Raw genomic sequence first — 25702 nt, 5'->3', positions numbered from 1 at the left:
AAAATGACAAAACTTCCTTGTATGGTTTTAAGTGTTTGAAAAATTATTGTTAGCTGTTTAAAATTAGAATACCACAGAGACTAAAGAGTTTAAAAACTTCACCTTCTTTAAAGGGAAGGCATAAACACCAGAAATAAGTGCATGCACATGTACACAGACACACACACATAAATCTTCAAAGGAAGGGCTTGAATCCTATCCTGAAAGACAGCATTTCCTGGGAAAATAGAAAATCAAATCCACTTTTTTTTTTTTTCTCCTTTTTGGAATTTGTTCCCAACTTTACAGAAGATTCAGTATTAACTTTTCTCCCCTCAAAATCTTCAAATAATTACTCTTCATAAATTTAGAGCACACTATGCCCTTCATTCAACATATCTTATTTTTCTTGATTGAAACCAAGACCCAGAAGTCTTTAATAACTTTCTCTGCAGTTAAACACTTTCAATAATGCATCTTTAGTATAATACATGTATTATATTAACCTACAAAACATAGAAGAGATGATTCACCTGGTAACACTAAAACCATAGTAGGCCATCCAGAGGATCCTGAATATTTCTTTAATTCTATCCATGAATTAAGATTTTCATGAACAGTTGTCAATTTTGGTCCATATCCTGAGTTCTGAATAGTTCTGACGGGAATAAGCAAGCGGAGAACGTCTTCTGACTGAGCAGTACCACACTGAGGGTCAAATTCGATTGTCATCCACCTAACACATTCTGGGAACGTCACCTGGCAGTAGACAAGAAGATATAAATATATATGCACACAACTATATCTGCTGTTGTATGTATAAATACATGTGTATGTACGCCTGTAGTAAATGAAATGGGAGAATGACACACTACAAAAACAGAGAAATGAAGTGAAGAAAACAAGACAGATTGTCTCATAATTCAGTTTTGGAGTATGCGATTATTTACATATTATAAAACAAAATCCAATTTAAAACAAATTCATACAACAATTCTATATTGCATAACAAGAACCAGAGCCTTTTTCTCTTTTAACTGGCTCATTCCAGAGCTTAAGCAGGAAATGTTAAGTCTAAATATTTGCTTGTTCCAAGGAACAAAAGATGCAAGGAAAACCAGCAAGGAGAATCTAAAGTCTTAGTATGGTAAAGTGAAAACTCACACCAGGCTGAAATATGGGGTCAGTTTCCTCAATAAACGAAAGTTGAGGAAACCAAACGACAGAGATGGAAGGGGATGAATATTTTTACAGGGATTTAACATGTCTCATAAAACAAAAAAAGTTGGGGGGAGGTACTAGAGAAGTAAACAATCCCAAATATATTCATTTATGTGAATTCAAATTCAAACAAACACATAAAATATGCATATTTTATAATATTAAGAAATTGCTCACTTTCAGTGTTATATCACTATAGTTATTTTAGAGGGTTCTTACATTAGAGAAATACAGAAGAAAATAACATGAATTGTTTTGCGATAATATAAAAGGAAAGGAATGAAGTAGAAAACAAATGAAACGGTTTGATTAAGGGTTTAAAGACTTGAACCAGGAGATGAGTAAGTAGGCTACTGCATTATCTTGTCTACTATTGGGTATCTCCTATTTCTAGACCAAAATGAATGTTTTGCAAGAACAAAATCAATTGAAAAAAACATGATTTGCTCTCATTTATTTATTAAAAGGGTTTGAATATAAACTTTAAATTTTAAAATATTTCACTTTTATTTTATTTTATTTTTTACAGAATAAAGTACCACTTTATTTTCTACTTATCAGAACTATATATAATCTATGTTTTTGAAGGATACCAATTAATGTAAATAAAAGCATGGAAAACAAACAGAAAGATTGTATATAAGCTGCCAAATACTTATGCTCAAAATGTGGCAGGAAGGAGAAGGGATGGATGAGAAAGCAAAAGCAAGACACTATATTGAAACTATGACTGTATGCCGTAAAATGTGTGACGATCGCACTAACTCTGTATTGAAGCTAGGATATTGGAATTTATTTTTGTATTGTAATATGAGCATATTTCCAACTGAATGAACCAAATAATACACTTTAAATGATACAAAGTGTCATTTTGTGTCCACAAATGAGATGAGAGGACAGAGGAAAGAACCAGAAATTGGTTTTTCTCCAAAAGTCCTTTCACTTGAACTGTCTCTTAACTAAAGTACTCTAGTGCACCTGGATGTGTATGTCAGTAAAGTTTGTTTTCTTACTTGATTTATTTTAGTGCTCTAACCATGTGGTGCTTTAGACAAGAATGGTCCCCATAGGCTCATATATTTGAATGTTTGGTCATCAAGGACTGGTGCTGCTTGAGAGGGCTTAGGAGGTTTGGCCCTTGGAGAAAGTGTGTCACTGGGGGTGGCCTTTGGGGTCACCTTGCCCAGTGTCCCATTCTTCCTGCTGCCTGCTAATCACGATGTAGAACTCTCAACTACCTCTCTAGCACTATGTCTGCAGGCCACTACTTCACTTTTATTTTTTATATAATATTCTAAGTTAACTATTTTCAATTTTCAGAGTTTATATTGTAGTACCAATAATGCAAGTTTTACAAAGTATAATTTAAAGGCTAGGGAGATAGTTCTGTCTGTAAAGAGTTTGAGGACTAGAATGTGGTCTCCAGGACCTATGTCAAACAACATAAACAAATGCCGGGCATGGTGGTACAAGCTTTAATTCCAGGGTTTGGGAGGTGAAGAAAAGAAGATCATTGGGGCTTGCTGGACAGCCAGGCTAGTGCACTTAGCAAGTTCTATTTCTGTGAGAGATCTTGTTTCAAAAACAATGTAGTAGTGCTTAAGAAATAACTTGGAGGCTGCCTTCTGGTCTCTTTATCCATGAATAAACATGCCCACATATAAAAATACTGTTTACAAATTTTAAGATTTATATTCACTATAATTATAATATAAAGCACAGAGTTTAGCATTATATACTGTGATGTGGGAGTGATTTTTTAATCTGTTGTTTTTATTGGTTAATTAATAAAGAAACTGCCTAGGCCCATTTGATAGGCCAACCCTTAGGTGGGTGGAGTAAACAGAACAGAATGCTGGGAGAAAGAAGCCCAGTGAGTGAGTCGCCATGATTTTCCTACTCCAGACTGACGCAGGTTAAGATCTTTCCTGGTAAGCCAGCTCATTGTGCTACACAGAATATTAAAAATGGGTTAGATCAATATGTAAGAGTTAGCCAATAAGAGGCTGAAACTAATGGGCCAGGCAGTGTTTAAAAGAATACAGTTTCCGTGTAATTATTTCGGGGCATAAGCTAGCCATGCGGGCAGCTGGGTGCCTGGGACGCAGCCCTGCTGCACATATTACAACAGAGTGGCACCCAGCATGCTAATAAACTCCACATAGTTCTTTTACATTTAAAGGGGGATATGATATAGATATGAATAATTTGCATTGGTATAGATTTTAAGGTCAATTTTGTTATATGTATATGTATTTCTGATCTTGATTAAGGTATTGTGATTGTGTAGTTCATTTAAAAATGTAATGTATAATTAGGAAATATAGGTTGCTAATGGATAATCATAAATAATAGTCAAGCTTGTAGTCACGTTAGATTTTCTAGATATATAGAGATATATTTCAATTAGACATTCTTCATATCTTTCAAAGACTACAGAACATGGCATTTAATGTTTTAATAACTTAGGGCTTTTCATGATAATGAGACACGTCTGCTCCTGGCAGCACCAATCTACTTCAAGAGGAAGATGGGCACCGAAGAGGCTCCTTAAGGAGTTTGACAGCCATTTGGGCAAGAAACTGCTCTTGCCTGGACTGTTGCATAAACTGGACACAGAGAACCCGCAGAAAGAGGACTGCTGAACTTGTCTAAAGGTGAGATGGTTTTTCGGGGTTCCTAACTCATAAAAGAGTCTGCGAGACATTCTGCAGGACACAGCAAAAAGTGACTAAACTGTTTTTGGAATTTCCTGCTTGATGAAAATGTCTGTTGGATACTATGGGCCTGAAGGCTAAAGATGGATGCCCCAACAGTACAAAAGAACTTTGGGTGACTATCCAGGCAGTGAGATGTCTCTGTCATTTCTAGAGTTTTGGATCTCTTGTTTACTTAGGTAATATTATATCCTCCTGGAGTCTTTGATGGAGTTAAAGAATAAATAGATAGTTATAGTTTTCCTTAGTTATGATAAAAGATAAAATAAATATAAATATTATAACTGTAATTCTTGCTTGATAACTTTTTGTTATATGTAATTTTACTATGTTAAAGTCTTTCTTTTTTGTTTAAACAGAAAAAGGGGAAATGATGTGGGAGTGATTTCTTTCTAATCTGTTGCTTTCATTGGTTAATTAATAAAGAAACTGCCTAGGTCCATTTGATAGGTCAACCCTTAGGTGGGTGGAGTAAACAGAACAGAATGCTGGGAGAAAGAAGCCCAGTGAATGAATCTCCATGATTCTCCTACTCCAGACTGACGCAGGTTAAGATCTTTCCTGGTAAGCCAGCTCATTGTGCTACACAGAATATTAAAAATGGGTTAGATCAATATGTAAGAGCTAGCCAATAAGAGGCTGAAACTAATGGGCCAGGCAGTGTTTAAAAGAATACAGTTTCCGTGTAATTATTTCGGGGCATAAGCTAGCCATGCGGGCGGCTGGGTGCCTGGGACACAGCCCTGCCGCACACATTACAACAATACTGCAATGCTGTTATTTTGTAAACAACTCTCAAAAACCTATCAAAGTATAAAATCTGTAAGGTAAAGTTCTGTCTTCCTAGAGAGCCCACAGACCTAAGATAAAACTACTGATCTTAAAAAAGAAAGTAACAATAAAATGACTCCTGATGACATTCTGCTATACTCATAGACCTGTGTAATATTCATTCATCATCAGAGAAACTTCCTTTCGCACCAGATGGGAATACAAAGACCCACAGCCAGACATCATACGGAGAGAGAGAGACATTGGAACACATAGCTCTAAATGGGATGCCTCCATCAAATCCCTCCCGAGGGCTAAGGGAACACTGTGGAAGAGGAGGTGGAAACAGTCTAAGAGCCAGCAGGGACGGAAGACACCAGAACAAGGTCCTCTAAATAAACTGAGCAAAGAGCATATGAGCCCACAGAGACTGAAACAACAATGGGGTCAACAGAAGTCTACAGCAGGCCCTTTGCATATACACCATAGCTTTCAGGTTAATACTGTTACAAATATAAGCCTCTGACTCTTGTGCCTTCTCCTGGGGTTCTTTTCCTTCTGTTGGGTTGCCTGGCCCAACTTTTGATGTTATAGTTTTTGCTTCATCTTATTATATTTTATTTTGTCATGTATGGTTGTTATCTCCAAGAAGCCAGTTCTTTCTGATGAGAGACAGAAAGGGAGTGGATCCTTAGGGAGGGTAGGTGGGAAAGAACTGGAAGGAATAGAGGGAGGGAGGGGAAACTATAAACAGGATATAATGTATGAGAAAAGAATATATCTTAAATAAAAGGGAGAGAAGTTCTGTCTTCAGACATTCTTTGGTCTAATAGTTCCTATTTATCTGTGGATTCTTTATACTTAAGTACTATAAAAGAAATGACATTTGTAAAGATGTGCAAAATGCTCTTTCTGATATCATTAGAGAATCTCAGATTAAGGTTGGGTTTGAATTTTGCTGAGAATGGCGCTCACCTTGTAGTGCGTCACACAGGCAGGCTTGTATGGATGCTCACTCTCAACGACAGCATAGTGATTAGAGGTGGTACAAGCCGAGAGGCCTTGTTCAGGTTGGTTTCCAGTCGTGCTATCAGTTGACTGATTGGGGTTGAACGCAGGGGGTGCATACTTCTGATTCAAAATGGCAACTGAAGGAAGCAATTGCTGGACAAGGCCAAAAACTTCTACAGCAACCTAGTAGACATAAAAAAAAAATACATGATTAAATAAATGTGAAATTCATTTTAATAATGAACTATTCTAATTGCTGGTAACCCTTATCAGTAACAACTTCCATATAGAGTGTCTATATTTTTAAACAAAAATGTTTTTAATGGGTAAGAATTTTATCTTAGTTATTATATTAAAATAATCCATATCTTAAAAGTTTTTGTAGTCTAAAATAAATAGCTTTCCTCAATATTTAAATATGTCAGAGACTCAACAGTTTATAACTTTCTTCATGTCTTATCTTACTACTGTAAAACACTCCTTTTCTCTTGTTATTTTTATTTAAGGTGGAGAATTGGAATCAAACTCAGAAACTTTAAAATAAGCAGGTAAGTTAATGTTTCTTTATATATCATATTTATAAAATGGATCTTCAAGTGTGAAATCAGTATGCCAGTACACTAATAAGCAATGCTGGGAACAAAGAGGCTTAACTAACAACTTCTATCACGTGAGGTATTTTATCTGTTATCTATAACCCTAGTGCCTTAACGCTCACTATATCTTTAAAGGGAAGATATAAAATCTGTGAAAAGATATAAATGGTAAGAGATCAAAGTCATAGAATTTAATTACACACCTTGGGAATAGCAGCAGCTACTGGTCCTATGTAGGCTATAATAAGGGGAAGCAGCATGGAAAACAGACTGGAAGAGCTAAGCAGTTCTGGAATGTCATCAGCTAAAAAAAGCATTAAAACTATAGTTAGACGGTGGTTTTGTTATACTGTACACATGCTAAACTAACCTATACCCTGTTAGTTTAGAAAGTTACGGTTGACATTAACTACATGCTTATAAAGGACTGGTTCAATTTATTGTAAAGGATTTACTACCACGTGTTATCTCAATCTTAAAATAGATACTTCCCACATTTTAGAGGATAAAACCAAGGCACACAGTGATTGTATATCTTATAATAAATTCTTAATAAATATATATATATAACGCTAGAGCAAGGAGTAGAACCTCAGGCAGTGATTTTAAACACAGCTATATGAGTGACACTAGGCAAATTATTTAATCTGAAAAGCAAGATAACAACATTTCTTCCCTGAGTGCTGTTAGGGTTAAATGAGTCAACACATACATAAAACACTTAGAACAATGTCTGTGCATATAAACATTCCAGGAAGCATTTGTTGTGACTGAGCTATTATGACTTCTATTTTTTCATGAAGAACTTTGCTGATAGCCATTTTTCCATGAACATGAGGCTTAAAAGATGGGCTAAGCCTAGACACTGACATTACAGGACAACTATCCTCCCATAAGCCTAGACACTGACATTACAGGACAGCTATCCTCCCATAAGCCTAGACACTGACATTACAGGACAACTATCCTCCACTATTTGGCCTTCTACATCTGCTGCATAAGAATAAATGACATATATTCAGAAAATACTTTAACACAGCCTAAACATATGGGATCGACCAAATTTTTAGGGGAAAGGATGACACTCAATATTTGGCACTAACAATTCTTTTGACATGACAGAGGAGGCCCAGATACCAAGAGGTAGGTAAAAGGAGAAAGGCAGCAATGAGATTATGTGGACATTTCCATCCAAGACAAAGTGCATGTGAGGTTGCACTATGGCAGCCTGAACTAGGTACTGGAGAACAGAGAAAGAGGAAAATACCAACTGGAGTTTCCGGTGAAGAAACAGACCCAGGGCTTAATTTAGAAAAGTGGGTCTGAGGAGATGGGCAGGGTTATCCAGACATTTCGGTGAACAGTGATAATTAACAGTAACAGGATACACAGAAAGAAAAAAAAATTACACTACTAACCAGGAATAAAGCCAAGAAACCCAATTTAATTAGATGGGATTTTCTTTTATTACATGAACTAAAAAACTAAAAACATCAGGTAATTTGTTTAGATCACTGTAAACAAAACAAAACAAAACAAAACCTTCCTCTAAGTATGAAGTGTGTGAATGATCCAAAATCAATACTTGTATAGATGGGATTCTACAAGGTGGCTCTCCTTAACTAACTATGCACAAGGGAAGAACTCCAGGCTCTAAACCATGACTATAAAGAAGGAAAAGGACAGTCTTACCATCCACAGCAAGGGCTCTGTGCAACAGATCCTTAGCAGCTCGAACAACAGTGCTTACCACAGAGAGAGCTCTGCTACAGTTTTTATCTTCCTCATTGGCTTTACTTAGAAGTTGGGATTGTAAATCTCCGTCAAATTCACTCCTGTGACATGAATAAACATGAAAATAATTTGCACTGGTAATTTTAGGAATTATATTCAGATCAGAGCTTCTCAATAAACTTGAAGTAAAAACCAATTACAGTTAAGACATATATGTGTAATTATGCTCATTTATGAAATTATAAAGACTTTGAACAAAAACAAAGCAGAGGAGTATACAGTAAAGGCTGTTAGATTAAATGAACCTTTGGTGAACTAATATTTACAAAGGCCCGAGTTATGTTTAAAGATAAATTCTGAAGGGGCCACAAAAGATATGAGAGGAAAGTATCAGGATGAAGGGAACCAGGTACTGAATTTAAAGAAGACAATGCAGACAAGTATCATTACAATGGAGGGGAAAGAGTAAAACCTGAAGGAATGGTAGATGTGGGTCAGATCATATAGAGTGAAGAGGCCACAGTAACAAATTCATATTTCATCAAAAAAAAAGAATCAAGAGAGAATTGAGCAGGGTACAGTGCGGATATTTTTGTTTTTATCAGATAACAGGTGGTACTGTTTAGAACAACACGGAGAGGCTGTGATACTAGTATTTTACAAGTAAAGGGGTTGGTGATCAGCAGTCGCAACACGGGAATGATAGAAAAGTCAGATGCAGAGCATTTGGCTGTCAGGAACTATCAAACTAGATGCAAAAGAAAGGCATCTAGAACGACCAGGAGTTTGGTTATAACTGTGTGACTACTAAGGACACATTAAACCTACAACATCTATTAGCCAACCACAGAAAGCATCTTTAAGGAGGATAATTGGTATGGTGACTTAATGGTGTCTTAACTGGAGTCCAACTTTCTATGTAAAAATCCCTTTATCATAAGTTACTATAAATGTGACTTGAGAAAGATGTTTACCACTCAATGGCTCAGTTCCCTCTTCTGTGAAACAGAGACAGGAAAAGTGCCTACTGTGCAGCTAGCCAAGGCAACCACAGGAAGCAGTAGATATGCAGCATCAGTGAACTGAATCAAAGTTAGGTTGAGGACAAAGGTGGTTAATGGCACTAGGACTATAGGTATGGTATTATACAAAAAAACCCAGACATAATGAGTTATGTGTATTTTTTTTTTGCCCAAGGATTATAGTTTTCTGTTTTCCACCATTTATCTACTAAATAGTTTGCTAAAATAATATAAGAAAACCATACTATTGTATTGTGTGAGTCCCACAGGCTAACCTGAGCAGGTAAAAGATCTTTAAATATAAAACTATTTCTTCAGACTGGATAAAAGAACGAAGTCAATGCTACTACCTCGACTTAGGTTAAATATTCATGAAAAGAAATGAGTAAATTCTACTTGTATTTTAAAGCACAATCAAATTAAAATATAGCCGGGCGGTGGTGGCGCACGCCTTTAATCCCAGCACTCGGGAGGCAGAGGCAGGCGGATCTCTGTGAGTTCAAGGCCAGCCTGGTCTAGAAGAGCTAGTTCCAAGACAGGAACCAAAAGCTACAGAGAAACCCTGTCTTGAAAATCAAAAATAAAATAAAATAAAATAAAATATAAACAACATTTATGCCAGTATAAAAGCAAAAAAGCCCAAAGCTTCAATGATATTAAAAGAATAACGAACATTTAAAAGCATTTTAAAAGCATTTAAAAGCATTTTATAGTTAACACTGAATTTACATTTTAAAATGAAGACTCTTCACAGGAATTTGACTAAGTATATGCTAGGAAGATAAATTATGTAATTTAGTTTCATTATCAACTTGGCATGTTTTATACAACAGCAAATGTCACACACCACTTTAGCACATTTCATTTCTAACTCTAAGAACACCCACCTATAGTACAGTATCTGTGGGATCTGCCCTCTGGTTTGGTTTGTGCCATTACTGCTCAAACTACATGTGCTGAAGGTAAAAGTCACTCCATCTGGGCACTGCACGGTGGTCATTCCTCCATCTCCATTGGCTGTACGACTGCCATAGTTCCTCAAGCGCACAGCATACTTAACGTTTTCCTTCATGATGGAAATATAAGGAATAATATATCTGCTTATAATATAAGGAGAGGATAGAGAAAGAACTCTAGCAGTAAACTATTCAAATATACTGAAACTTTGTGGTTATTATAAATGATTTCATTAAATGAATTTTTAATGAATCTAATAGTTAATTCTAACTGAATACATTTTGAGTAACAGAAGCTGCCCTAAATACTTTATATGATCTAACTGAATTATCTCCAGTGTCCTCAGTAGGTACTTGCCAAAGAAGAATTTGAGGTCCAATTGTAAATTAACTTGCACAAAGTAACATAGCTAGTAAGCAGTGAGACTAGCAGATGATCATCAAATACGGGTAGTTCCTGTGCTTAATTACAAACATCAAATATTAGTCAATGTCACGGTTTGAAAGAAAATGGCCCCCATAGGGAGTGGCACTATTAGGAGGTGTGGCTTTGTTGGAGTAGGTGTGGCCTTGTCACAGTGAAAGTAGGTCTTCTATGCTCAAGCTATACTCAGTGACACAGTTCACTTCCTGTTGCCTATAGATCAAATGGAACTCTCAGCTCCTTCTCCAGCACCATGTCTGCCTCTACTCCACCATTCTTCCTGCTATAGTGATAACGGACTAAACCTCTGAAACTGTAAGCTAGGCCCAATGCTTTCCTTTATAAGAGCTGTCTTGGTCATGGTGTTTTTACAGCAAAAGAACACTGACTAAGATAGTCATAAATACTACTATAAGATAATACTTTCTCCATGAGTTTAAGTTCTTAAAATAATTCTAAATATGCAAAAAATAATTGAGTCTATTTTTATTTGGGGAGAAATTTACTCAGAGACAAAAATATGCACACAAACACAGGAAAAAAATCATGCAAAACTGTTCAGAATATGGTATGTAGGAAAACAGAGTTACAGATACTCATGCTTTATGAAGTTTTTTTTTTCATATTTGCAGTGGAATTTTTATTCTAACTGTACACAAGTTGTAGTCACCTGAGAGGGAACCTTGCTTGAGAATATGCTTCCATAAGATTAGGGTGCAGGCATGCCTGTAGGGCATTTCTTACAGACTGATGAGGGAGGGGCTAGCCCTGGGCTGGTGGTCCTCGGTTCTATAAGAGAGCAGGCTGAGCAAGTCATGAGAACAAGCCAACAAGTACTACTTCATGGTCTTTACATCAGCTTCTGCCTCCAGGTTCCTGCCCCGCTTGAGTTCCTGTCCTGACTTCCTTCAGTGAAGGACAACATATGGGAGTGTAAGTCAAATAAACCCGTTCCTCCCCCAGTTGCTTTCACCATGGTGTTTATCACAGCAATAAAAACCTGGACTAAGACAAAAGCTGTTTTTTTAAGACCTATTTTGTGGGCCAGGCAATGATGGGGCACACCTTTAATTCCAGCACTCCTAGAGGCAGAGGTAGGAGGATCTCTGTAAGCTGGAAGACAGTCTGGTCTACAGAGTGAATTCCGGGAGAGCCAGAGATACATAGAGAAACCTGTCTAGAAAAAAAAAATCTATTTTATGTGCGGGCATATGTGCATGTGTGAGTGCATGTATGTGTGTGAATGTAATGCTGTGGCAGACAGAAGATCAAATAAGATCTTTTGGTGCTGGAGTTACAGATGATAAATAAGCCGCCTGATGTGGGTGTTGGGAACTAAACTCCAGTCCTGTACAAGAATATTATATGTTCTTAACCACTGATGTAGTGCATCAGCCATCAAAGCTATTTTTGATAAAGTCTCTAATGAGTCTCCTTTATACTTTAAATTCTATTCCAAAGTGATATTTATTCACTTAAATCAGGCATAACTTAATATTACTTTAACATTAATATTTCTTTAATATAATTTATCTACTTTTCCTACTTTTAATCTAATTTTATAAATTCTTGTATTTATAAAATTAATATAAGGGAAAAATCTTAATACTCTTTTCTGTATATTTATTTATTTTATGTTATGTGTATATGTGTTTTATCAACATATATGCATGTATGTGTACCACGTGCATCCCTGGCGCTTGTATAGTTCAAAAAGTTCATCAGAAACCCCAAACTAGAGTAATAGATGATTCTGAGCCATCACGTGGATGCTGGGAACAGAACCTGAATCCACTATGGTGTTTACTGCTGAGCTACCTTTATGGCCCCATTAATATTAACTTTTAAGATCACATCTTCTCTTTGAAGCATTTCTGGCGCAGTATAAATTGGAAAGATGAAGGCTAATACCTAATCAGTTTTAATACTATACCATACACGAAAGCATATTCTCTGCTGTCATTACTTAGTCAGTATAACACTGCAGTATATATGCTGACTTACTCACCAAAAGTACTAAAATGATAACATGCCAGACTTAAGAAATTTGACATCAGAGAATGAATGTATTGAAAATGAATAAATACTACTCTGCATCTTTCCTACTTATACTGTATTTATCCTTTAAAAGAGTTAAGTCTGAAGGATTATATGAGCAAGGGGGAGGAGGTCAAGATCATGACAGGGAAATCCAGAGACAGCTGATCCGAACTTGCGGGAATTTACGGACTCTAGACTGAGAGCTGTGAAGCCTGCACAGGACTGAACTAGGTCGTCTCCATGTGGGTAACAGTTACATACATTTTTTTGTTTGAGGGGCCCCTGGCTGTCGGACCAGGATCTATCCCTGGTGCATGAGCTAGTTTTCTGGAGTCTATTCCCTATAGTAGAATGCCTTGCTCAGCCTTGATACAGGTGCAGGGAGAGGCTTAATTCTGCCTCAACTGGGAAGCCTTACCCTTTCTGAGGACTTGGTGGGTGTGGATTTGGGGGGCATGTGTGGGGAGCAAGAAGATGGGGGGGGGAACTGTGGTTGGTATGTAACATGAATAAAAAAAAAAGTTAAGTATTTCTTACCCTAACTCTAAAGCTAGTGATTCTTCCTAGTATACCAGAAATTGGATATGTGCAAAACCAGAGTATAACATAGTACAGTATCACAAATAATACATTGTAGTAGGCGAATGCATAAGTAGTTGAAGTAGTATATAACAGATAACTTAGCAAAAGACATAGTTAACACTGTGAAATATGTGGCAGTACATGCACATGAGTGCAGATGCCTGAAGAGGTCAGAAGAGGACGCTGGGTGCCTTGGAACTGAATTTAGCAGTACCTGTGAGCTACAAACATGGGATTCAAACTCACATCCCCTGCAAGAGCAGTCCACACATTTCATCATTGAGCCATCTCTCCAGTCCACTTTTCACTAGTTTTAACTGCATAATATTACCTCTTAGCTCAAAAAGAAGCATCGGGTTGAAATTACCTTTAAAGGAACAACTTTGTCCAGTCTGATCTCAGCTATGTCACTGGGTGAATCATCTGTTGTATAAGTTCCTTTAACTAATTCTAGAGATGTCCATCTGTGAGAATGAGTTGAATCTCCTGCATGTTCACTCTAATGAATACATAAAAACAAAATGCACAAGATGTTTAACTTTATTGCAGGAACAATTCTTATTATAATCCATTATTGTCTCTAGGTAGTTAGTTTATTGGCTTGTATATAAAATTAGTCATGGACGGCTCAGTAGTTAACTTGACCGCAAGTCTGACAACCTGAGTTTGATCTCTGATAATCCCCACAAGGTGGGGAGAACTAGCTCCAACAAGTTGATCTCTGGTTTGCACATATGCACCTTAGCATATGGATGCATGTGTGCCCACACACTCACATACACAAATAAATGTATAAAAAACTGATATTAGTTATTAGCATTTCTTTATATGTTCTAAAGAAAGATTTTGCTACTCTAAGCTATTGAAATTTATTTACTGAAGAGATTAAAACATAAATTGACCAGTATTCTCTTAGGTCTTGCAAGTGTTTGAGTATCTTCATGAGACACTACACATACTGTCTTATTAAGTACATGTTAATTAAAATTAATTGTTCAAAAGAATCAGTTAAACAGATGCTAATTACAAGAAACTTATTTTCATGTTTTTGTCTCATTATTAAACTTTGTAAAAAACTCAAGCACTTAAAATAATTTTGATCATGGAGAAAAATACAGCCACAATCAATAAACACTATCTTTAGTTAGTAAGAATTTCCATTAGCATTTTAACAAAATTGTTTAGCCTTTGAAAAAGGAAACAATATAATTATCTGTTCTGTCACTTTAAGAGACAAGGCACGCCCACTCCCTTCCCGCTTACAGCCTTAGTCTCTCTCTTTTCTCCATCTTCCTCAGGAAGAGGCAGCTTCTGCCTATCTCCACTTCTCCCCTTCCCCTCTTCTCTGTCTCTCTCATCTTTTCCCCTTCTCCCCACCCTTCCATAACCACTAAATAAATATCCAATTCACCCTCCATGGTGTGCCTATCTGTCTCTCTTGCCCGCCCGCCACCCATATGGCTAGCCACCAGGGACCAGCCACCTTTGGAGACCTACCATGTGGGACTGGCTGCTCTCAGGACCCACTGCCCGCTGCCTGCAGGGGATCCCGCGCAAGCAACTGGGGATATGCAGCAATCTTTAAAAATCCATTACAAATAGTATCCACCTAAACCTAAACCCTGTTGTAGAATCATGAAAAATGATAATAGCAGAAAAAATATTACACAAGACTTGGAATAAAAAGCTTAGCTATCTACTTCCCAGTTTTTAATTCCATTTAAAATCTCCCCCTTTCTGAAATTCCAAAAACTAAAAAAAAAAAAAAAATGAAATAAGGAGAAGTGTGCCAAGATGATCCTAATCATGTAAAGTAAATCTTTTGATTCTGATTAATGTCCATGTATATGTGACCTGTTAGATTCTGGAGATTTGAAGCCACTGTGATTTGATAATGGTAAACTCTGATAACCACACAGTAGGAAAAATGATGCAGGACTGATACTCACATCATCAACCAAGACCTCTAATTCATACTCGTGTATACCACCTCCTCCATAGACAGAGAAACCAACCACAACGATGCCAGGCTTGTCTACTGCAAAACAGATTGCATCGGGGGATCCATTTCCAGTGTTCCAACTTCTTCCCTGACTTGTTTTTGTGAATCGGTTAGCACTGGCTTTTACAGAGTGAAGAGAATTAAGTCCATCAACCTGTGAATAACACATACAAGTCTATCAGCAGCTGATAATCTGTGTATTACTAGCAATATCTGAAACAAAGTATCTTATGGATACATGTTGGATATTAAACATTTATCTGAATGAAATATTTCATATTAAGAAAGGATTTTCAAAATCAAGCCATAATCTGTTTGGGGGAAAAACAAAAACCAGAAGCACCAAATCAGTTAACACGTTCAAGTTAAGAACAATTAAGAAAGGCGGTGGGCAGAGAGAAATAATTATACTTCACAACATGTAAGGTACCGATCAGTGTTTCAAGGTGACTTTACCAAATCCTTAATATTTGATACTTCTTAAATTTTGTTACAATAGCTACAAAACAAACGCATACTTGCTACCACTGACCTATACACGCAAGAACTGTTACAATAATAAAGTTTAATTTATGAATATCTTAACACAATTACAAGAACTATGGTATACCATAGATGAGACTAAGATTCTGCCCAGTTTTTAATATTCATTTGTGTACGTACCTGGAGACAGAATAAAGCTATGGCACCTTTTGTTCTTAAGTACCATGCATTTATTATTACTAGTCTGACTTCTGAATATTACTTATCACTTAGTAATGGAACAACTGGTACAAGTTCATGAACTTGTCTGATGTGGCAGATAAAACCTAGTCTAAGAAGATAATACATATTTTAACATACTTTAATAACTCGGGTATGTTAATAAGAAAGCAGTTAAAAGATGGGACTGAAGTGGGGAAATGACTCTGTAGGTAGTATCTGTACTATGAACATAGAGACCTGTGGGAAGATCTCCAGTACCCATTTAAAAGCTGGAATGACAGCAAATTTGTAAACCCAGCAGTAGGTTAGATGGATAGATGATAACCTGGAACTCTCTGGCCAAACAGTCTAGCCAATTGGTGATTCCCACATTCATTTTGAGATTGTGTCTCAATAAACATGCTCAATAAGGACAGAGGATGGCACCTAACATCAACTCTGGCACCTACACACACATACACACACACATTTAATTAGGTATACCTGAATATATATATGCATACATACCACATAAGTGCACATGTGTGTGCATGTGCACACATACACACAGAAAGAGGGAGAAGGAGAGAAGGAGAAAGAGAATCTTAAAAAGTAAAAATAGAATGAGTAGACATAGAACAGGAAGGAAAAATGATTTTTATTATTTTGTGTGTATGTATATGCTATGCATGAGCACACACAAAAGCTAAAGGACATTCAGTGTTTTATCCTATCACTCTCTAACTTATTCATTTGAGACTGGGTGTTCTCATTGAAAATGGAGTTAGATGGGCAGCACAAAGAGCCAAAGACCCTCCTGACTGTCACCCAGTGGTGGGCTTACAGGTGCAGGCCCATGGACATACTTGAATTTGTACATGGGTAAGCACTACTACCTGCTGGGTCATCTTCTCAGTCCTGTTTCTAATACATATTCCTGAACTATCTGGAAATTAGTTTCTAAAAGTCTAAAAATGTATGAAATAAAGAAATGACATAGAAAGTTAAATATATCTGTTGTTACTGTTCTTTGCTCATTTATCATTCTGAAACAGGGTCTTCCTAAATGACCCAGGCCAGCCTCGCTTTGCTTCTGCTTCTTGAGTGCTGAGACTCTAGACATGTACTACATCGAATGATGCTGTTAAAAGTAAAAAGGTAAGGCTGGCTTGGGAATGAAATTGACATGAAATGACCATCAGAAATGAGCTTTCTTCATACATGGCAGTCATGATCAGCTCTTCAAGTAGGTAAGGATTAAGAAGACAGTGGATCATGTGAGAGAACAATATGATGGGGCTTTAACGTGAAAGAGATGCTTCCCTTTAACATCTGGAGAGGAGATTTGTTAAAACTGCTAAGTAAACGAAAAAGTTACTATAGACAGGTGATTTAGGTAGATGGGGTGGCAAGTCCAGAGGAGAATCTCTGAGGAATCTCCTGAACAAAGGAGAATGCCTTACTTTTATACTGTGACTTAAAGAGACAGGATAACCCGTTCTACAGGAACATGTGCTTATTTATTCTGTTTTGAAATAGAGCTCCTTACCTCAGATCCTAGGGCCGATGCAGTCAGTTCACTGACAATACTGGCCAATAACCCACAAGTGTTCGAGACCAAGTGTGAGGAGAAGAGCTCATTTTCTCTCCGAAGGCTGTTTCTCACTGGAAGCACAACAATGACGAGCATCTTCTCTAGGACTTCACGGAAGCTTGTCATCCCCGAGATGTTCTCTTCACTCTGTGACGCACAGAAAGAGAGAGCACAACGCACTGATTTACTTAGCCTCACAGAGGTTCTCAGGTGTAAAATTCTTTCCACTTGATAACCTAAAGTTCTAGGCCTGAAATATTTCTATTTTTAACTCATAATTTACATGGCATGTTTTTATTAGCTTAGTGACGTCTTCACATATTTTCTGGTTTTTTTTCTTTCTTTCTTTCTTTTTTTTGGATTTTCGAGACAGGGTTTCTCTGTAGCTTTTGGTTCCTGTCCTGGAACTAGCTCTTCTAGACCAGGCTGGCCTCAAACTCACCGAGATCCGCCTGCCTCTGCCTCCCGAGTGCTGGGATTAAAGGCGTGTGCCACTACTGCCCAGCCTTCACGTATTTTCTTATTTGAACTACATAGCAGTCTATAAACGGTGTCTATCTCCATGGCAGACAGACAATTATTCATTCTTTTAGAAACTCTTATCCTACAAGGTAAGATTTCAGTAGAACTTGAGTCTATAAAAATCAATCACAGCTACTCCTTTTATAATTACTACTAGATTTAATTTCTCAAAGAAAGCAAAATCCCATACTCTACCAGTAGAAAATTAAAGGATAAGAAATTAGAATTTAATTAAAATCCAAACTCCAAAAATATTTTTCAGAAAATATTGTGAAGATTGTAATTCAGCGGCTATATGACCCCAAGTTCTATCATTTATTACACTCTCATGTGTTTTGACTCACTGTGAGGTAGTCACAGTGACCAATCAATCTTTAGTTTTACCAAGGACTGGAGAATCAGACAATTTGGCATCTAGTTGTAATTCTTTCATCAAACTTTGGCTTTCCTAAATCATGGGTGTGGCTTAATTTTCAAAACCACATTCTTAGTCCCTGGATAAGTTCTTTCATAATAATTATATTCCTTAACTGCCTTACACACAAAAATATTCATGAAAGTGTACAGTCTGGGTGAAGAGAGGCCTAGAAACTAAGTTACTTTCTTCTCAAATCAATTATGTAAATGAATAATTCACTTAGAAATTACATAATTTTCAGTTAAAGCCATCACTAGCAGGACTATCAATTTCCTTCTTACAGTATAGTTTTAATGCCAGACAAAAAAGCTATTTAAAGATATTTTTATATTTTAGTCTACTATCATGAGTATAATTACTATAACATGTTGGTTCATTTCTAACCTAATAATTTTTTGCAACTAAAATAATCCATTTTTTTATTTACTAAAACTCAAGTTGTATTATAATCCCTTCTATCTTTTCATTCTCTAGAAACTTCACCTTCACAGAAAGTCTGCTTTGAAAAAAACCCAATCACTAATTGTACTTCACCAAGAATCTTGCGGTGCTTCCTTCAGAAAATTGTCTGCAGGAAAAAAAGTCTATGCTTGTTTTGTTTCTAATCAGTAGTTGTCAAGAGTAATTTAAAAAGCTGCTCCAATAATAGTCCGCCAATATGACATGGTAGAGAGAAACATGTCAAACGCAAGGTGATACCAGCTTTCTAACCGATTTCTGACAATCTTTAACAAATCTTTAATATAATTTCCTTTGACTTTAGAAAATTTCCCAGTATTTGAGACACTAAGGCAGAAGGATGAAAGCTCCAACTAGCTTAGGTTACAACAGGAAAAGGAGAATTTAATACTTAAAAATATTATATTGGGAAAATAATCATGACCTTAAATGAAAAGCTAAGCAAAGATACACTGTTTAAAATACTTAAATATTTTTTAAAAAAATACTTAAATATTTGAAATGTTCTAAATATATGTATGTATGAGAATGGCTGATCATTTTATGACAAAATGTTAAAAGGTACAATGTCCAGCAGGCAAGGAAGGGGGAGCAGGAGAAATTATATTTAATTAAGAATGTATAAAAATTTGAATTAAAAAAGGCAGTTAAAGAATATTAATTATTGCTATATTTTCAAAAATTTTAAACACATAACTAGTTAGTACTCACTACATATTAGTATTAAAATATAAAACTCTAATAGTAATTCCTAAAGAAAACAGGAGAAAATTCTCCTAAGTTCATCTCCCATGTTATTTTATCTCAGAATACTCTTAAGTAGCCTTTTGTGTAGATATTTTAAATAGTCACCACTCTTTATAAACACTTTTGATTTTTAAATATTTGCCTTGATATCAAATGTAAATATACCATTTAAATGGCTGAATAAAGTTCTATTAAGTTAGTAGACCAAATTCAGCTATTTCACTTAGTAGTGAACATTTAAGGGTCTGAGTGAGGTTTCTAAACTTTCTCTTGAGCAAATAAACATGCAACTTTTAGTTTTCCAATTATTCTAACAGTTCCCTGTGAAAACACTGACAACATGAAGTAGTGAAATGACAATTTACCATCTAAAAATATCTGGTAGTTTGTAGCAATCAAAGGTTGTGTTTGTTTTTTTTTTATCCACTTCAACTACAACGTAATCAAAATTACAGCAAATAAACCCACAATAAATACTTGCTAAAAGTTTGAAAGAGATATTCAAACTAATTTAAATTGTAAAAATCCATCTATAAGGTTACTATATTTTTTCATAATCTCACAGCACAGAAATTTATAAGAAAAAAGTTTAACTTTTTCTAATTTTCTAGAAACAATTTGCTATCTCCCTGACATTCATTATTAATTACTAGTAAGTCGAGGTTTTTTTGGCCCTTGTAATATTTTAAATTTCTATAAGGATCCTACAGAAATAGATTTTTAATTTTTTTCTAGAGTTCTTTTTAACAGTGCAAATCAGTTATTAAACAATGTTTCTTATGTCTTTTTTTATTTTATTTTAATGTGCTAGAATATTTTATAGAACCCATTTTCATAAAAAGTTATTCCTTTCTATATTTTATACATTTATTTATTGTGTGTGTGCATGGGTGTGTGTACAGCACACATGTGGTAGTCAGAGAATAATGTGTGAGTGTAGGCTCCCCTTCTACCATGTAGGTTGTGGATCAAATTCAAGTTGTTGTGCTTGGTGGCACCTTTATGGGCTGTGACATTTTGGTAATTATACTTTAGAACAGTAAAGATTCCTTTACTATCTGTAACTTACTTTTTTATGATACAGCAATAAAAAATTACATAGGTATTTACTTTATATTCACCTTTTTAAAAGTGAGTTGTCATTTAAAATAAGATTGCTTATTGTGGTGGTCTAAATAAAAATGGTTCCTACAGGTTCCTGTGTGTCAGTGGAGTATCTGGGAAGGAGGTGTCACTGGTGGTCTGTGAGGTTTCAAAGTGCACACCAGGCCCAGTCTCTCTCTGCTTGCTGCTAGTAGATCAGGATGCAAGAGGCCACTGCTCCAGTACGTGCCGGCTTGTCCCCACACACCCTATCACGATGGTGACTGACCAACCTTCTAAAACTGTGAACAACCCCCCAAATAAGCACTTTTTTATAAATTGCCTTGGGCATGGTGTTTTAGCACGGCAATAACTAAACTAGTCGGGTGTGGTGGCGCACGCCTTTAATCCCAGCACCCAGAAGTTAGAGGCAGTCAGATCTCAGTGAGTTCAAGGCCAGCCTGGTCTAGACAGCAAGTTCCAGGATAGTCAGACCTATAAAGAGAAACCCTGTTTCAAAAAACAAAATAGTAACTAAGACACTTATCTTTCAGGTGAGCATGAGAACTAGAGAATAGCTCTTATGAAACAGATAATCATTTGTCAATTATTTGTCATATATAATTATCACTAAGGAAGATGAGGCACCAACCTATGCATGTCTCCACTTCCTATTGTTTTACTTCTCCATTGTTAGAGATTTCTGAAGACACGTACCTGGCTTAGCTTTTCCATATGTCCCACCAAAAGTGGAAATCGATGAACTAGCGTTGAGTCATTCTCAGTGCTGACTTGCTTAACAATTGATCGCAATAATACTTCTCCATCATATGCAATAGGGAAGATAGATGTCAGCTTAACAGAAGTGTGACACAGAGCGGACATAACAGCTGCAAGGAGTCGGCTACTGGATGTCTTAAAGTTTGCTTCCTGGATATCCTTGTAAGAACAATAAGAACCCTCAAATACTGCATCAATATAAACCAAGTTTCTACAGATACACCATTTTCTACCACTCAATTATTTAAGGGGCTTTATTATAGGATAATAAAACATAGATACATTAAAACATAATTAAATTATCATCTAGTAATGATGGGGGAAGCAGAGGCAAGAAAGGTCCTATAGCAAACCAATGTTTATACATGTGTATATCTTTACAATCACCAGTTCTTCCTAGCATCGTTATCAATTCCCATTAGAATCTATCACACACACTCATTCTGCAAGCACTGCAAATACTTTTGACAAAAAAATAAATAATACAAATCACACTTCTGTGATACCATTTTAATAAGGTCACAAAATTACACTGTCATGCTCAAGTTTATGGAGAAATCTCAGCATAGCTGGACAACTTTTCAAACTTTTTAAACTTATTAACATTAGAAATCCTACTTCACAAAAATCATGCACACATTACTTAGTTCTTCACACATCTGTGCTACCAGTCAGACATAAAATCAAAGCAACATGCCATCATGATCCAATGCTGCAAAGCTAGCCTAGCACATGGAGACTGCTATGGTGAGAGTACTTAATCCATCGCTAGTCCAGGGAATATTCTCCTTCTAAAAAAGAATTACACTGCCCTCCTTACTAGAATCAGAGTTCACTTGGGGGTACCACTGGGAAGATAATGAATTAGGGATAGCAGGGTAAAGACCTGATGCTATCATTTCCATTACTATAGTAGTCAAAGTGGCAAGAACAGGCAGTTCCAAGGAGAAACATCCACTACTTCATTGGTATCTAGGATGTTAGCTATACATTAAGTCAATATATCATTCAATATTAATTTACTATTAATTAAGACATTAGTGACAGATTCTTCTTAGGGATGTTTTATCAGGTTGGGAAGTTTTGTTACATTATTGTTTGCAATGTTTTCACCACTGACTAACTGTTAATTCTGTCAAATGTATTTTAACTGGCTGAAATTTAAAGTGTATTGAAAGTATATTGTCTTCTCTCTATTTCGAATTACTAAAAGAGTTACTACAATGAACTCTTTTTCTTTACACTCAGTACAGGGAACAGAACTCTCATTTGTGCTAGAAAGTACTTTACCACTGAATCATGCCCCAGCCAAATTAATTGTATTGATTTCTAGGTGTTAATCCTGCATTTCAAGATAAATACCACTTGGTAGTGATACAGTAACTTATGATTTTTAACTCAACAGGATTATCAGAATAACTGTGTCTCCGTGATATTTGTCCATTTCTTACTCTCATACTGTGTTGGGTTTTGATATCAGGCATGCCATCTATGAACCTTCTATGTTCTCTGAAGGAATTTGTTAGAGGTGTTATTTCTTTATAAATGTTTAAAGACTCTACAAATGACAATATCTGAGTCAGGAATTTTGGGTGAAAGTTTTAAATAAGGAATTCTATTTCTTAATAGGCACAAGACAATTATGATTCTCCTTTTGTCCTTATTTTTGAGAAAAGGTAGACCTGGCTGGCCTGAAACTTGCTATGTAGATTAGACTCTTTCAAGTCTTTTTTTTTCCTTTTTAATATGTGTGAGCATTTTGCTTTCATGTAAGACTATGCACCACATGTGAGCCTGGAGCTTCAAGAAGCCAGAAGTGATGTCTGAGGCCCTGGAACTGGAGTTACAGATTGTTGTGAGCCCCATGTGGTTCCTGAGAATAAGACCTGGGTCTTCTAGATGTGTAGCCAGTGATCTTAACTGCTGAGCTATCATTTCTCCAGTCCTGACTTTAAAATTTTAATCATTTAAATTTTACTAGATTAATGTATGTAAGTATATGATTTATTTTGTTGAACTGGAAACACATTTATCTATGTGTACTACAAAAATGTACATCCTGTAGTCACATATTGTAGTTTATAAATGTCTCTGAGATTAAGGTGGGGCTGGAAAGATGATTCAGCTCAGCAGTTAGCACTGGACTGAGCTCCCAAGGTCCAGATGAAGAGCAGAAGGAGGGAGAACATGAGCAAGGAAGTCAGGACAGTGATGGGTGCGTCCACCCAAGGAGACACTGGGACTGATCTAATGGGAGCTCACAGAGGCCAGCTGGACTGGGATGGAGCATCTGATCAAACCAGACTCTCTGAATGTGGCTGACAATGAGGGCGGACTGAGAAGCCAAGGATAATGACACTGGATTTTGATTCTACTGCATGTACTGGCTTTTTGGGAGCCTAGTCTGTTTGGATGCTCACCTTCCTAGACCTGGATGGAGGGGGGAGGAGGGCCTTGGACTTCCCACAGGGCAGGGAACACTGACTGCTCTTTGGACTAGAGAGGGAGGGGGAGGGGAAATGGGGGAGGGGGAAGGGAAATGGGAGAGGTGGAAATTTTTAATAATATTAAAAAAGAACACTGCTTTTCCAGAGGATCCACATTCAATTATCAGCACCCACATTCAATGGAACACAACTGCCTGTAACGCCAGCACCAACAGCCCTCTCAAGCTCCTCTACTCACCTGCATATAACACAGACATATGCACATGGTGTTATGTGAATTCTAATTGGTCTTAATAATAAAAACCCAGAGTCAGATATTAGGGGGTGAAAGCTGAAAGATCTGAGAAGCAGAGCAGCCAGCCACTAGTTCTTTCTTCTATGAAATCCTCAGGCCGAGTATTCTGTGTCTACAGGTCCTCAGATTGAATGCCTTGAGCTTCTGTCTCCTCCCGCCTTACACTCCTCTCTCTGCCCAGCCACATCCCTTCCTGTCACCACCTCCCTAGTGTTGGGACTAAAGATGTGTGACTCCCAAATACTGGGATTAGAGGTGTGAGCCAGCACCCCACCACGGCCTGGTTCTGTTTCTCTTTGAGACGAGATCAATCTAGTGTAGCCCAGGGTGGCTTTGAACTCAGAGAGTTCCTTTTGCCTCCGTTTCCCCTGTCTTGCTAGTGCTGGGATTAAAGGCGTGTGCTATCACTGCCTGGCCTCTATGCCTAAATGGTAGCTAGTTCTGCACTCTGATCTCCAGGCAAGTTTTATTTGTTAGAGAACAAACAAAATATCACCACACATACAATTAAAAATAAAAGTAAAATCATATAGATCAAGATAGTTTATATCATTATTCAAATCTTTTCCCTCCTCTTTTTGTCTAGCTGCATTGGTAATTACTGCAACATGAGTACTGCAGTACTACCAGTGACAATGTCTCTTTCTGCACTATAGCTCTGCAAAGCATTTGGGATTAGTGAATAAATGATGTTACCATGTCCTTCACTCATTCCCCTCTCACCTATCTGTGGAGATGTTGAGGGCCACTTGTTTCCACACAGTTACTATATTCTCTCTCTCTCTCTCTCTCTCTCTCTCTCTCTCTCTCTCTCTCTCTCTCAAATAACTTCCCCTACAGACTGAAAGAGAAAGTCGGCAGTTATAGAAACATGACTGGTAATTTTATAACAAATAGATGACACCAGAGAATGAAACAATTTTTAAATTTTAGCTATATACGTGATACACACCAAGTACATTTCCTAACTGACCTTGAGTAATTAACAAAGGATGAAATTTTAAATTAATTTCCTGGCACAGTATTAAGCGATATATTTTATTTTAATCAACATTTTATCAATTTAAATTACCTGATCCAAACAATTCAGCAGATCGCAAAGACAAGCCCACTGTAGTGCAGGAGTCGGGTAGAAGGAGTGAAAGCAGGCAGTGAAGGTGTTATGGCACTCCTGAAGAACAGCCTCCAGAAGACTCAGGGGCTGGCTCAGGTACCCTTGAGGGTCATTATCTAACTTCACCATGCAATGATCAACTCCCTCCGATAAAATTTTTCTTAACAAAGTTCTTGTTTTTCCAATACACTCTGCTAATTTGCTAGTTTCTTCTACGACTGCTTTTCCTGTAGCTTTGAGAAATAAAAAGAAAAAGTGCTAATAAACCAAAGCATGTACACGACAATAATAATTCAGTCATTTACTGTATAAATAAAAATCAAACACCAAAACTCAGAAATGAAACTGCTTAGAGACTAAGTGGGCTACAAAATAATTAAAAAAAATCTACATAGGAAAAAAGAACTAGCATCAGTATTTAAGACTAAATTTGTAATTGAATTTTTTTTCTATTTGATAAATATAGCTTAAAAGTAACATATTTTTCTCTCTTCATTTTAGTAG

General features: G+C 36.6%; 1 protein-coding gene across 13 annotated transcripts in view; it reads right to left on the bottom strand.

Annotated features, from left to right (window-relative positions):
• Nucleotides 1-25702, bottom strand: part of Mycbp2 (MYC binding protein 2) — a 237284-nt gene that overhangs the window by 97371 nt on the left and 114211 nt on the right. For all 13 annotated transcript variants that reach the window (XM_057786001.1, XM_057786003.1, XM_057786002.1 and 10 more), the window contains 10 exons: nt 25157-25431; nt 21280-21501; nt 17289-17480; nt 15003-15209; nt 13421-13552; nt 9939-10117; nt 7988-8130; nt 6499-6599; nt 5664-5882; nt 513-738 (listed from right to left, as the gene is read on the bottom strand). In XM_057786001.1, coding sequence (XP_057641984.1) covers nt 513-738; nt 5664-5882; nt 6499-6599; nt 7988-8130; nt 9939-10117; nt 13421-13552; nt 15003-15209; nt 17289-17480; nt 21280-21501; nt 25157-25431 — 1896 coding nt within the window. The remainder of the gene's footprint in view (nt 1-512; nt 739-5663; nt 5883-6498; nt 6600-7987; nt 8131-9938; nt 10118-13420; nt 13553-15002; nt 15210-17288; nt 17481-21279; nt 21502-25156; nt 25432-25702) is intronic.

This window comes from Chionomys nivalis, chromosome 12 (assembly GCF_950005125.1).
Source record: "Chionomys nivalis chromosome 12, mChiNiv1.1, whole genome shotgun sequence".
Taxonomy (NCBI): Eukaryota; Metazoa; Chordata; class Mammalia; order Rodentia; family Cricetidae; genus Chionomys; species Chionomys nivalis.
This window is presented reverse-complemented; position numbering and strand designations above follow the sequence as displayed.